Source organism: Paramisgurnus dabryanus, chromosome 7 (assembly GCF_030506205.2).
Source record: "Paramisgurnus dabryanus chromosome 7, PD_genome_1.1, whole genome shotgun sequence".
NCBI classification, from domain to species: Eukaryota; Metazoa; Chordata; class Actinopteri; order Cypriniformes; family Cobitidae; genus Paramisgurnus; species Paramisgurnus dabryanus.
Window position 1 is genome coordinate 9013283 of NC_133343.1, and position 14965 is coordinate 9028247.

General features: G+C 35.9%; 1 protein-coding gene across 5 annotated transcripts in view; it reads right to left on the reverse strand.

Moving 5' to 3' along the window:
• dock9b (dedicator of cytokinesis 9b) overlaps window positions 1–14965 on the reverse strand; it is a 94944-nt gene that overhangs the window by 68516 nt on the left and 11463 nt on the right. For 3 of the 5 annotated variants that reach the window (XM_065240173.2, XM_065240172.2, XM_065240171.2), the window contains exon 1: window positions 486–1036. The exons of the other annotated variants lie outside the window; for them this stretch is intronic. In XM_065240173.2, the coding sequence (XP_065096245.1) occupies window positions 486–677 (192 nt within the window). In that variant the 5' untranslated portion in view covers window positions 678–1036. Of the gene's footprint in view, window positions 1–485; window positions 1037–14965 lie in introns of those variants that run through there. 5 annotated transcript variants of the gene reach the window in all.

Below are 14965 nucleotides of genomic sequence, written 5' to 3' on the forward strand. Positions count from 1 at the left end.
TCACAAATCAAACATAAACAAAGTGAACAAGTCCTCTCTGCTGTCTCTTTTAATGTTGTTTTGCCTATTAAAGTGGCTAAAATAATGCATGCTAATATACTCCCTAGTTTGCATCTTGTTATCTTGTATGGTATTATACTGTACTGTACTGTATATCATACTTGCGCAAGGAAAGCCCAGGCTTACTTTATAAACCCTGCACGAGTTTCAAAGGAATACATTATACATAAACCTACAGGCACACTTCTACACAAACACACACACACACTTGAAGTAACCTTCCTCAGTTCACAGCTACTTCAGAGAGTGCTGAGTAATACTATTAGAGAAAAGTCTTAAATTCTGCTCCAAAATTTATGAGAGATTAACATAAATTTCCCTGCTTTACCACAGCATGCATTTAAACCCAATACTCAGTGTTTAAACTCAAACCAAAGCCATTAAAAGATAAAGCTCACACATACAAACACAGGCACAAATATTACCAAAGCTGCAGCTGGAAACGGTGCGATTGTCAGTGAATCTCTGCAACTAAGTGAATCCTCTTCCTCTGTTGCTTCTGATGTCTCAGGCTCTGGTTTGCACACATATCCACAGTTACTGTGCAAAACACGCCGCAGTCCTTCAAACAGGATTACACTCGCTGTGCAACCCATTGCGCCTGGTCCCAAAAACATACGCACACTTCTTTGAGCAGATCAGATCAAACTCCTCCAGTTCCTGCTCCGAAGCCTGGCGAGAAACGGATTGAGAGCTGACCCAGCTTTCAAAAATCAAGACCCAACACAGACCCCTATGACATGGGACGCATCACTCCATCATCCACCCTGAACCACGATTAAAGCAGGAGGAAAGGGAGAGATCTTCTTTGAAGATGACAGCAGATCGACTTCATCCATACAAATGAGGTGGATTCAAAGTTGCCGGCTTCCCTAAATTTTGCGTTTATCTGAAACAGCGCTGGGTGGTGTTAAGATGACATGCTTTTTAGGAGAAAGTGACTCTGCTGTATTGAATCTAGGACACGAGGAAGAGAAATGCTGAGGATTGAAAGGGCGAATGATGAGCAGTGCTGGGCGTCGACTTCTCCACAGCCTGGAGATGCTCTCTCTCTTTCTTTCTCTCTCTCTCTCTCTCTCTCTCTCTCAACATCACACTACTGTATCTATGCTTCCTGACCCACATCTAGCAGCAACATCTTTTGAGTTTCATTCATGCGCTAACTATAACATACATGCAAACATCTTACACGTCTGTGCTTAAAATAGGACCATCAAACAGTTACTTAAAGGAATAGTTCACCTTAAAATAACTAAAATATTTATTTACATTTAGTAAGACTTTCTGTATCTTACTTCTATATCAAACCTGTGTGACTTTCTTCCGTGGAAGAAGATATTTGTAATCAAGCAGGAAACAGAAGCACCATTGACTTCCATAGTAGAAAAAAATACTACTATGGAAGTCACTGCTCATAAATGGTTACAAATGTGACACAAAATATTTGTGTTCAGTAGAGCAAATAGATTAATACATAATGAGGGTGAGTAAATGATGACAGAATTTTCATTTTTATGTGAACTATCCCTTTAACACACAATCTGCTGAAACATACACAGAAAAGCCCCTCTGAGTGTGCCCCTGTGCGTTAATATTTCATCAGGCACTGACACAGTCACCGACTTTAGTATCAATGACTCAGACATAACCAGGATGACATACAGCAAGGACCTGAACAAAAATAAGGGTGCCCACAGGTGACTACATCTGTCTCTATCTTGCTCATACATGACATCACAGTACATGATGTCACGTGCATGTAATCTCAGTAAATGTACTGGACTGTACTGTATTTCTCTTCAATTGCACTATCCCTTAAAGGTGCATTGTGTAACTTTTTGAAGAATCTATTCTAGACAGAAATGCAATATAATATACATAACTATATTATCAGTGGTGTATAAAGACCTTATATAATGAACGGTGTTGTTTTTATTAACTTTTATCTACATACATCACAGGTCCTATTACTGTACATGGAAGTAGCCATCATATTTCTACATTAGCCTTAAATCAAACCCTATGTAGTTTTTTTACCTTTAAATAATGTCTCTAAAATTATTTCAGTGATAGAACAACTTTTAACTGGACAAATTGTACTGTTGCTGCAACCTGAGCAGCCTCCTAGCTGCTACAAGCACACTCTGAAAGTGGCGGTGGAGGGTAGAGCACACAGCCCCCCCCCTCCCCCTGCCTGCAGAAGAGTGTCTGATACCAGGCACTGTTGCCCTTTTCAACCACACGGGGGAGCTGTAAGTCATTTTTACATGGAAACTAGATAGTGTTGCTTTAAATGGACTCAGACAACGACATGTTTGTCCTGTGGCGGCTAACATATGCGTTTTGAAATTGAGAGGTGAGCTGTTGGTTGCAAATTGTAATCTCACAACTACATGCTTCTAAAATTTACATCCACCACCTATCAAATATTAAAGGGACATTTCACAAGACTTTTTTAAGATGTCAAATAAATCTTTGGTGTCCTCAGAGTACATATGTGAAGTTTTAGCTCAAAATAACATATAGATAATTTATTATAACATGTTAAAATTGCCACTTTGTAGGTGTGAGCAAAAATGTGCCGTTTTGGGTGTGTCCTTTTAAATGCAAATGAGCGGAACCCTGCACTAAATGGCAGTGTTGTGGTTGGATAGTGCAGATTAAGGGCAGTATTATCCCCTTCTGACATCACAGGGGGAGCCAAATTTCAATGACTTATTTTTTCACGTGCTTGCAAAGAATGGTTTACCAAAACTAAGTTACTGTGTTGATCTTTTTCACATTTTATAAGTTGATAGAAGCACTGGGGAGCCAATTATAGCACTTAAACATGGAAAAAGTGTGGTTTTCATAATATGTCCCTTTTAATAAAAAGAGAGCTGTTGTGTAAGATTTAACTGCCTACCAATGTAAGACTGATTTAACCTCCCTCTGAATCACCAGACGTTACTTTACAGCAGATTTATCGAAGCCTGCAGTTTACGCTTAATGCTGGTGCATGCAGGCTGAGTGACATTAACATTGATTGGGGCTGGTCAGGTGCCTCCACCAATCAGAAGCGCTTGGGTTTCCATTTTTGGTTGAACTATCCCTTTAACTATTTCTCATATGAAACACATAAGTACTCAAAAAAGATAAATGCACTCACTGAAGAGTGATAGAGAGATAGAGAAAGAGAGAGAGTAAATGACTTGACAGCTTGTTAAAGAAGGATCTGATCAAAAGAACCCAATTCTTTTATTTTCTCAAAGATTCAAACTTCAAGATGAAAAATGTGATTCATCGAAATAAGATCAATGCTCCACAAACCCTTTTCTTGAGGGCAACCATTGATGGGCTTATGAAAATTAATTAAGGGGCTTCAAAAATAGCAAGTAGCGAACTACTTTAACACATTCATGCATGCTCCCATTTCACTTTTAAATGTAAAATGTAATTATTTAATATTTTGTGGTGCATTTCAAATCATTTTTTAAACAATCTCTTAACGTTAAGTTTAAAAATTCTCCCACATTATATGAAAATACATCTAATGCAGGTTGTGTAGGACAGATGCCCCATCATTTTAAGCATTCATATAGAGTATTTTTACCCTAGATTAACTTTTATAAATTTCCCAAACATGCCAATTATAATTTAAAGGGATAGTTCGGCCAAAAATGATATTAAACCTATGATTTACTCACCCCCAAGCTGTCCGAGTTGCATATGTCCATCGTTTTTCAGACAAACACATTTTCGGATATTTTAGAAAATGTTTAATATCTTTCAGTTGATTAAATGTAATGTTACGGGGTCCACCCATAGTCCACGACCTTCAAGTCCAAAAAAAGTGCGTCCATCCTTCACAAATTAAAGCCAAACAGCTCCAGGATGATAAACAAAGGTCTTCTGAGGGTAATCCGCACAGTGTTTTTGTACAAATATCCATATTTAAAACGTTATTAATGAAAATAAATACCTTCCGGTAGCGCCGCCATCTTAGTCGCGTCCGCATTCAGGATGAGAGCTTACGCAGCTTACGGGGGCTACTCTGCTGCTGCTCTGTGCCCCCGCCCTCCGAATTTGTCATATGTCACTAAGAAAAGTGCGTACACTACGCTAATACTCTCTCCTGAATACAGAGGAGTCTAAGATGGCGGCGCTACCGGAAGGTATTTTTTTTCGTTAATAAAGTTTTAAATATGGATATTTCTACAACAACACCGTGCGGATTACCCTCAGAAGACCTTTGTTTATCATCCTGGAGCCGTTTGAATTTAATTTGTGAAGGATGGACGCACTTTTTTTGGACTTGAAGGTCGTGGACTATGGGTGGACCCCGTAACATTACATTTAATCAACTGAAAGATCTAAAACATTTTCTAAAATATCCGAAAATGTGTTTGTCTGAAAAACGATGGACATATGCAACTCGGACAGCTTGGGGGTGAGTAAATCATGGGTTTAATATCATTTTTGGCCAAACTATCCCTTTAAATAGGGAAAGTGACAAAAACAAACCTTGTGAATTGAAATACAGTATAAAAGGAAGTTCTGTTTGATGTTTTGAACACTTTTTTAAAAACATGTTGTTTTAAACTCTAATAATTATAGTGTAAGGTTCGCATCTTTCAAGTCATTCCGGTTGGTTCCTTGAATTAACATTTGTTTCTTGGAGCACTTTGGGGTCGAGTTTTGAGCATATTGTTTTGGTATGACTCTGTATCTGGTCGTGTGGATACAGACGTCAGAGGCCTCTGATAATCCAGGTGGCTCAGTCCAAAACTGATGTAATGCATGTGGTTGCCATGGAGATAATGCAATACTGTAAATGAGTCTGAAAGACGTTAATTTACAAGCGCGCACAACAAGGCAACATCCGTCCAAACAAATCCATACAGTGTATACGCATATGGAAATAATTGTTGCTGGATTAAATGTGAGAATGCGCTCACAAGTGGAATCATTTCACAGCAGGTGTTTCATAATAGAGAAAATACAATAAAAAATGTTTTAGGGATAGATAGAAAGAAAAAAAAGAGGAAAGAAAACGATGTTAAAAGTACATTAATGATTAAAGGTACTTAAAGTACATCACGAAAGCTGAAACATCAGCAAACTATTAGCTCAAATCCATTAAGTTTTGGATGGTCAACAAACCTTCCTGTGTTCTTCTGCCATCTACAGGCACAAAACAAACTGCTTCCAAGCATTTACAGTTTTCTCCAAACTATGCATTATGACAAATGCTTAAAAAATTACTCTAAAAAAATCAAACCATGATTATAACAGGGTTATTTCATCTTATTTACAGAATTAGGGTAATTTGGGGGTGAACTATCCCTTTAATGTCCATTGTGGTAAAGCAGAGGAGTTGTACATCACAGCCCTGCACGGGGGAGAGGTTACGTAAGGACGGGGTGAGTTCCTCACACAGCTAAAATTTGGCTCCAGTTTAGTGACCACAGACTACGGCTACGCTCACACATGCCAACGCTAACCCCACCGGGTGCTACACAGAACACAGGACAGTGTTAGTATTGTTCCTCATGCGGGTCCTCAGGCACTGACCAGACCCTTTCAGAAAACAATACTGTTTTCCAGTTCAGATTTGTATTAATGACTCCTTTATTTTTGTGACATGAAACAGAGTAAAACTAAAGTATTTACTACATTAAAATCTAGTAAATACTTAAGTCATTACTGTCCATGAAGAAAAAATAAGAGAATTTCATTTAAATATGCAAACTTATGTTTAAAAGTCTTGTGGCTCTATTGTCCTCTCGGCTGGGACACATTTCATTTCTATGATATATTGCATTGCTTATAAACCAATTACATGCAATAAACCTCAAATGACACAGAAATATGTTTCTAATCCTCCAATCCTGGGTAACTTTTAGTACTTTAAAAAAGTATCTGAGATGGTCCATGGTCGAAATAGTGAAAAAAGCAAGACTGCAATATTTAAAGTTCAGTAATATTTTACAATAAGGTTGTATTTGTTAATATCAGTAAATGCATTAATAGCTAACATGAACATGCAGCATTTATTAATCTATGTTCATGCTAAATAATACCAACACTGTAAAACCTAACAGTTAACTTAACTCAACCAATTAAGTAAACCGGTTGCATTAGAACATTTAAGTTTTAAAACAAAAAAATGTAAGTACTGTGAACTTGAGTCATGTGCAATTATGCACTTATATTTAAGTAGTGTGAACTTAAAACTTAAATAAGGGCATAACTGCATTGGTCGGAGCCGATGGTGTAGTGGGCAAGTGCTCCGACATATGGTGCAGACACACTTTCGGCGACCCGAGTTCGAATCCCTGCTCGAGGTCCTCTGCCGATCCCGTAAACCTCTCTCACCTATACTTTCCTGTCCTCTTCAACCATACTATCTGTCTAATAAAGGCAAAAAACGGCCCAAAAACATAACTGCATATGACTCAATTTGTTTAAGTTCACAGTACTTATGTGTTTTAAAACTAATGCAACCGGTTTACTTAAATGGTTTGAGTTGAGTTAACTTTTAGGTTTTACAGTGAATTGTTTATGCTTGCTAACAACTAGAGCTGTCAATCAATTAAAATATTTTGTTTTTAAAATATTATTTATTTTACAGTAATTTCACCTTGTAAAAAATGTAAAGTATAGATTATTAAATATGTATAATTTAAAATATAAATATTTCAACATTTGAACTGTGTATCATACTTTTTGAAAGTGTACGGCAACTGTGTTGTCGTGGTATACATACACAGTTTATGGTGGTATACATTGTGTATTCCTAGGAAGCTTTTGAGGGTTCACCTACAGTATAGATATACTCTTGAAAACTCAGTATTAAGATAGATCACGTGTTGGTAATTTCCCTTTTCTATATTTTATACCCAAATTTGTTCCCAGTCAGATGAACACAGTGGCCGAATGTATAATTCGTCTGGTAATCTACCTGTTACTGTATATCAACTAATAATATTAACCTATAAGATTAGCAAATCCAGTCAGTGAATTACATGAACATGATGACGGCAGTAGCGAATGTGGCCTGGGTGTAGTCAAATTCTTGGCCAGAATTATTGTCCCTGATCACAAGTCAAAATCTGTGGGGATGTAGTACAACATTACAGCGATACATGTGATAACACTGTAAAAATGTGCTGTAATTATGCAGATGGTTGCCAGTAACTTACTGTAGAAGATAAAGACTGAAAATGTTTCATGTTCCTTTAACTTTGAACAAACTGTTGCCAGTAAATAACATAAATTAATAATCTACAGTAAATTACTGGCAGCTAGTTGCCAGTAATACCCATTAATACTGTAATTTCTACAGACATTTTTTACAGTGTATTATTTTATTTTTAATCCAAAGTACAGCAGAAAATCCAAGCTGAGAGCATCACTTCAGTCAGCCATGAATTATTGATGGAAAAGTGCTGTCTGTTCTCTCACATATGCAAATGCAAACACCAATCAGAGTACTTCTCTTCTTATTCTCGATAAAATGACTAAAATCGATTCAAACTTTGATAGCGAAGAATGCACTGAAATAAACACACACAGATAACTGGCAATTACTATACACCTGTGTTCAGATCTAGTTTCATTGAATGTATTGAATTTAATAACTTACTTTTTGACTATTATCAAAGTATACGGCATTATGTCTCACACGGGACGACGATGATTAAAGGATCAGTCCATTTTCTTAAAAAAAATCCAGATTATTTACTCACCACCACCATGTCATCCAAAACGTTGATGTCTTTCTTTGTTCAATCGAGAAGAAATTATGTTTTTTGAGGAATTGAGGATTTTTCTCATTTTAATGGACTTTAATAGCAGGGTTTCCCGCAGAAAATGTGTTAGTTAAGGTGGTAGGGTTGTGCAGGTGGGCGGGCCGGGGACGTGGCAATCAAAGGGGCGGGGTGTATGCGTCATGATGAAAACATTTTATTTAAAACACTCAAATAAAACTCAATTTTGAAGAAACTATGACAGAAAATGAACACATACTAGATTATTAATGAATTAAATGTTTTATCAACAGGCTAGTTATCCTTCAGACAGTGACGGACCATGTCTTTCTCTCATTTCAGCCATTTTTTTTTTTTGACAGCCTAGTTAAGGTGGTAGGGTATCCCAGCTTAGGTGGGCCGTCCGAACTGAAAAGTGCTGCGGGAAACCCTGAATAGAGCCCAACACTTAATACTTAACTCAACACTTAGTTAAGTATTTTTCAACGGAGTTTCAAGGGACTATAAACGATCCCAAACGAGGCATAAGTGTTTGCGGACCATTTTAAACAATAAACTGACACAAAGATATAAATTAGTATCAGTCCACATACAACAACATCGGAACGGTCCTCTTTCTCCACATTTGTAAACACTGGGGCGTAGTTTCGTGTTCGTTCTCTGTGACCTCTTGACGTCATGACGTATTGCGTGAGGTCACGCTGGCGCATCACAGGACCGGACCTAGACGAGAAGTTGCGGTTTAAAAGTGCATATTTTTTATTTTTCTTGTCAAAAATGACAATCGTTTCGCCAGATAAGACCCTTATGCTTCGTTTGGGATCGTTTATAGTCCTTTGAAACTCCGTTGAAAAAACCTGTTAAGTGTTGAGTTAAGTATTAAGTGTTGGGGTCCATTAAAGTCCATTAAAATGAAAAAAATCCTGCAATGTTTTCCTTAAAAAACATAATTTCTTCTCGACTGAACAAAGAAAGACATCAACATTTTGGGTGACATGGTGGTGAGTAAATTATCTGCATTTTTTTTAAAGAAAATGGACTATTCCTTTAAGTTAGTAATTTATAATGCAGGTATTCAGCTTTGCAGTATAAATACATTTCCAAACATATCCACCATGTCATGCATATTCAGGCACAGCATTGAGAAACTACACTAAACATTCTGGTTTTGCCAAATCTCAATACATAAACCAAAAGCTTAGACATTACCCTTATTTATGTGGTCTCCTCAACTCTTTTTTTTTTGACCTCAATACAGTATTTTTCCTCCTTTCTCCTCAGATACAACCCAATAGATGGAAAAGAGGAGAAGCACTGGCTAATGCTTATAGGAACAATGCAAAGCAAGGTTAACATTTCGGGCAAAAGAGTGATTATGAATCAAACCGTTTTATATGTACAGTATAACTTTATATTTATACTGACATAAGATAAGGTAAAATGTGGATTAAAAGATAAATTAATAAGGATAATTGAACAGAGAGATAAAGAAAGAGAGGATCAGCCAGTCAGTCAGTGACCCACTGGCTGGTTTAACTGTAATCTTACTGTAGAAATATAGGGCGCCAGTTTGAGAGATAATCCCCTCCTTTAATCATAGGAAATCCTTTTCATAACAGGCAAGCACTGAAGCAGAACGACACATTAGAGCAGCAGGGTTCATATACTGTATACTGTATGTACTGTAAGACATCAACTTTATTATACTAAAGAATTCATACGGGAATTGCTATTTTACATTACTTTTCTATTAAAACACCACCAAATTTTGGATCAATGCATACAATATTTTTTTCTATACATTGCTGTAACAAACTGTGAAAAGCTGAATTGTGAAAAGTGGAAGTCAGGTGGAAAAGGAGAATGGTTTAAAAACTAAAATTTCCTTTAGAGGCGATGAAAGTTATTCCATTTTTATTACAAATACAAACGCAAACATCAAATCAGAGACAACAAACATGCATTCAAGTAATTATGGTAAGCATTGAGTTTATGTTCACCATACAACACTCTCAAAGAGGCTAGGGATAGACATTTTCCCGTTACTATAGCATTGCATAGTACAGAGCGCATTATGGGAAACCATTGACTTAGTAGTTAAAGAGTATTAAATCGAGGGCTGCTTTAATGACTGTGCTGGCATAGAACATGCAGTTCCCTATTATGCCGGCTGAGTCTGACACTGCACTTCTGTAAATGCACAACAATTGTGTGCATATAACACAGTAAAGGCCAGAGACCTCAATACACTCGACCCCAGAGGAATAAAACTACATTTTGAAGCTAGTGAATTGCCCTTTGATCTCGCTATCAGTACATTTCAGAGTTTAAACATTACACTGTAAAAAATGCTTGTGAAATCTACAGTAATTAACTGTGTTCATGCACAGCAAATAACTGTAATAAAGTTCACAGTGGATTACAGTGCATTCAGTGTGAAATCACAGTAGTGTTTTAAAACTGTAAAAATCACAGTAAAAAGGTATGTGCTGTAGAAAGTCACAGTGAATAAAATATCCTGCAGATATTCACAGTAACCAACATTGTACTGTAGAGACTCACAGTAGGGGGGAGCAGGGGTGTAAGTACCATTTTTCAGAAAAACTTAATTTTAAAAGATAAAGTTTTAAACAGATATATTTTTGCTGTGATCAGTAACTCAAGTGTGGACTATGAATTCCAGGTGAAATTTTGGAAACAAAATGGCCTTAGACTCTGTCAGCAGGGACGAAAGTAACACACAGGTGGCTCAAAAGTAACAGAACAGAACAAGATAGATTTTTGTGTTACACTTGTTTTTAGTAAATAAACATGACTATGATCTTGTTTATATGTATTTTCGGTAAAATTTTGGTTTCATCAAATGTTTCTAAAGCAACCTGACAGTACAAACTTGAATTGTTGAAAAAAATAAATAAAAAATTTAACAGTTTGAACACAATATACGCAATATACATAAAATATACATTTTCAACATAATGCAACAGTATTGGCAGTGGGAGAAGAGTAACAAGTGTTACTTTCATCCTGACAGGAACTCCTGACATTTAAACCCGATTGACTTTTATTTTAAAAAAACTCTGAGAAATCAAACTTCATGATGTGTTACAGAACATTTTACATTCTGCAAACTCATAAATGTATTTAAGCCCAGTCAACAACAATTTTGTTAGCAACATGCTGATGTCTAATCTTATTCAGGATACACAAAATAAATTGAAGAAAATTATTTCTTCAATAATCTTTGTTGGGAAAACATTTTAAAGTATATTTGATTTTGTATTATTTTAAGTATTATGCTAGTAATGACAAATTAGATTTATTTTCTATTTCTTTAAAGGAGAAAGTCACTATGATTATTGTTTTGTCTACAACATGGTACACACAACATTCCATTTAATATGCTACCACACTGAAATAAATTGTAGGTTACACTTAATACTTATACAACTATAAATAACTTTTCAACTATGAGTATTAGTAGACTGTTAGGGTTAGGGAAGAGGTTGGGGTAAGTGGAATAAGTTGACATGCACCTGCAAAGATACTTATAGTCAGTTGAATGTCTGTTGAGGGATCATCACAATAAAGTGTGAATAGATATTAAGCAGACAGTCTACTAATACTGTAAAGATTGGTAGAATAAGTAGTTGCAAAGTTACTTATAATTAGTAAAATGTCTAAAGTGGACTATCGAAAAAAAGTGTTACCAAATTGTATTGGCTGACTCGTCATGTTGCTTTGAGTATAATTGGTTAATATGACTGTCATTCAGTAAACTGGCCAATGACTGCTGTGTGAGCACTGGTTTAGTTTGAACAAACTAAGGGTGCATCCCAATTCAGGGTCTGGATCCTTTTAAGGCCGCGGACTTTGAAGGCAAGGCTCAATATTTGAAGGCAGCAGCCTCTAAACGCCACGAAGTGAAATTAAATGAGACGGTCTAGCCTACGGGGGCATCACTTGCTTTTCCCGCCCACTACGCTTGTCACTGGGACACAAAAGCTGAGATCAGACTTTTAAAAATAAATATGGTGGCAGATTTTTTTATTTTACTTTAGAAAATATAACACATTGATGCAGATTAAACTATCCAACAGTATGTAAAATTCACCAACCTTAGAAATATACAAAAGCAAAACGCAACACACAACAAAATACCCAGACTTCATATTGAATTTTGGGATAGCCAAGGCTGTGAAGGATACATCTATGGATCCTCGGTAGGGCTGTAACGATTTATCGTGCAAATGCTCGTTTTCTCAATTAATGAATTTGCATGAATTACGGTGAAATGCCGCCACATCCAAAAGCCAGGGGGCGCTCTCGTGCAGAAACTCCATTTGTGCCACAGAATAAGTAGGCTAGCATTGCAAACGCTGTTCCAGGAAATGTCTACAGGAATATTTATATTGCTGTTCTTCAAATAGTTTCAGGTATTTTCATGATAATAAAGAATATTTTGAATGATTTTGTTTAGCGAGCGTTGCTTTTTAAAATGCACGTTATGAACGACTCCGACTCATAATGATGTTAGATTGATAAGGACTTCTTACTGACCACAACGCCATAGTACACACACAAGCTGCGCATGAAACACTGAATTGCGATGCCGCGATGCATAATCAGGCAGGTCTTTTTAATGGGACAAGCTATATAGCGTTACAGCCCTAACTCGGTTTCAGTGGGGAAAAGGCCACAGTAAGATTTATATGAAGGAGCCTTCGAATTGTGACAGCCCGGTGATGTCATTTGCCTTCAGATACGGCCTTGGAAGGCCACAGCCCCTGAATTGGGATGCACCCAGTATGTCAGTTTAAGTGCCACACACAAGTACGGTTTTAATAGTGTTGATTGTAGCTGTTTTTTTTTTTATCTGCCTGCCAAAAGCTTGTTTTAACAATAAACTGGAATATGGACACAGATGATGGCTTAGATAGGATCTGTTTAGCCACCTAAGAGTGTTGTTGGCGATATTATGTAAGAAAATATTTTTCTTGTACGAACTTAACATAAGTGTTTATGTCCTTAATTTATGGAAAACAATCTTAAATATCTAATTTTAGAGAACATACACATGGTAGGCTAATAGATACTTTAAACAGTATTACACTGAAATCATCTTTGCCATATGCTGGTGAGACATAAAAACACATAAGCCCTGTAAATAAAGCTTTTCAATCTCTTAACATTGTCTGTTGTGGTATGGTTTCACTGACCTTTTTGGGCATGTTTTAATGTTACTTATACACTGTAAAATTAGGATTCTGAATTTAGAATCATTTTTAGAATCAATGGTTGTGTTGTGCACTAGAACTATTTATTTTGGGGTGAAAATATTGTAGACATAAATTTGTTTTGCATTTCAGTTATTATACCTCACAGTAATATTGTGTTTAATAAGAATTGGAGGAAACTTACAGTTTACTTGTAGTGTACTTTTGATTTATAATTAATGATTTTGTTTAATTTACAGATTGTCCTGTATATCTACAAATCTGAATTATATTTAGTTATTTTTAGATTGTAACAAAAGTTTAAGATGTTTTAAGATATATTTCTTGGGAATTCATACTTTTTCATCCAAATTAAAATGTTATTTTACAAATGTTAGCATGCATTTATTGAATGTATTTCACTGTAAAAAAATTTTTTAATTTAGTACATATCTGTGAAACAGTAGCATTTTCCCTCAAATCAGAAAACTTATTGTATTGTTTTGTAATTTAGCATATTTAAATTAGATCATTAACGTTGTGACATGATCACACAAGATACATGTTTTACCACTCATTATATTGTGACTTATGTATATTTGAGTTTAAATTAGTTTTACATGTTTTCTTAGCCATTTTATCCTTTTGCTATTTTATGTGTGTATGTCTTTTATTTTGCCTCGTCTGCCTGTCATGTGAGGGGTCACATGACATGGAACTTTGTATAAAAGGAAGGAGCAGGAGCACATGGTTAGCTGACGCTATAGCTAAAACAAGCGGTTGCTGGTGTGTGGAGTTTGTGTATTTGGGATTACCTGTCCAGTTATGTTTTATGGACTTTGGATATCACTTTCTTGGATTTTATATACACAGTGGAAACTTTGCACATTTGGACTTTTAACACGCTTGGACTTTTATATTGTTTTAGATTTTTTTTTGTATTTCCTTTGTTTAACAGTCTCGAGTTTTTAAATAATTGTAACTCAACCTTTAAGGCTGGCCGTTACAACTTTATTTTAACATTGATGAATGTTTACAGAAAATAACTAACCAATCAAATGCTGTAGGGAAAACCACAATGAACTATATATTAAAAATATATAATCTCTGCTTAGTTACTTGTCAATGACTGCCAGTAAATTACTGTGGAAAAAAATCACAGTAGTTACCTGGCAGCCATTGACAATAGTAATTTACTGTAGAAAAGAAATCACAGTAGTTAACTGGCAGCCATTGACAAGTAACTTACTGTACGGAAAAATCACAGTAGTTAACTGGCAGCCATTGACAAGTAACTTACAGTACGGAAAAATCACAGTAGTTAACTGGCAGCAATTGACAAGTAACTTACTATAGAAAAAAAATCACAGTAGTTAACTGGCAGCAATTGACAAGTAACTTACAGTACGGCAAAATCACAGTAGTTAACTGGCAGCCATTGACAAGTAACTTACTGTACGAAAAAATCACAGTATTTAACTGGCAGCAATTGACAAGTAACTTACTATAGAAAAAAAACACAGTAGTTAACTGGCAGCAATTGACAAGTAACTTACTGTGCTTTTTCTAAAGTAAGTTACTTGTCAATTGCTGCCAGTTAATTACTGTGAATTTCACAATATGTTTTTTACAGTGTACCTAAAACATAGCATGCTCTCTGCTCAGATGTTATATGAAAATTTAGCCACACAAATCCAAGAAACATACAAATTTTAATATTATTAATACTAATATTAGACAAGAAGACGTTATCGAAGTGACGCCATATGTGAACTGTGCTGATCTCTATTCTGTCATGGGTACAGGATGTATCGATCACAAAATAAGCTCAAAATATTAATCATTGTCTTTAACAAACATATCATTTCGCTTCAAAAGACGTATATTAACCCACTGGAGTCATTTAGATTTCTCTAATGATGGACGTACAGGTGTGTG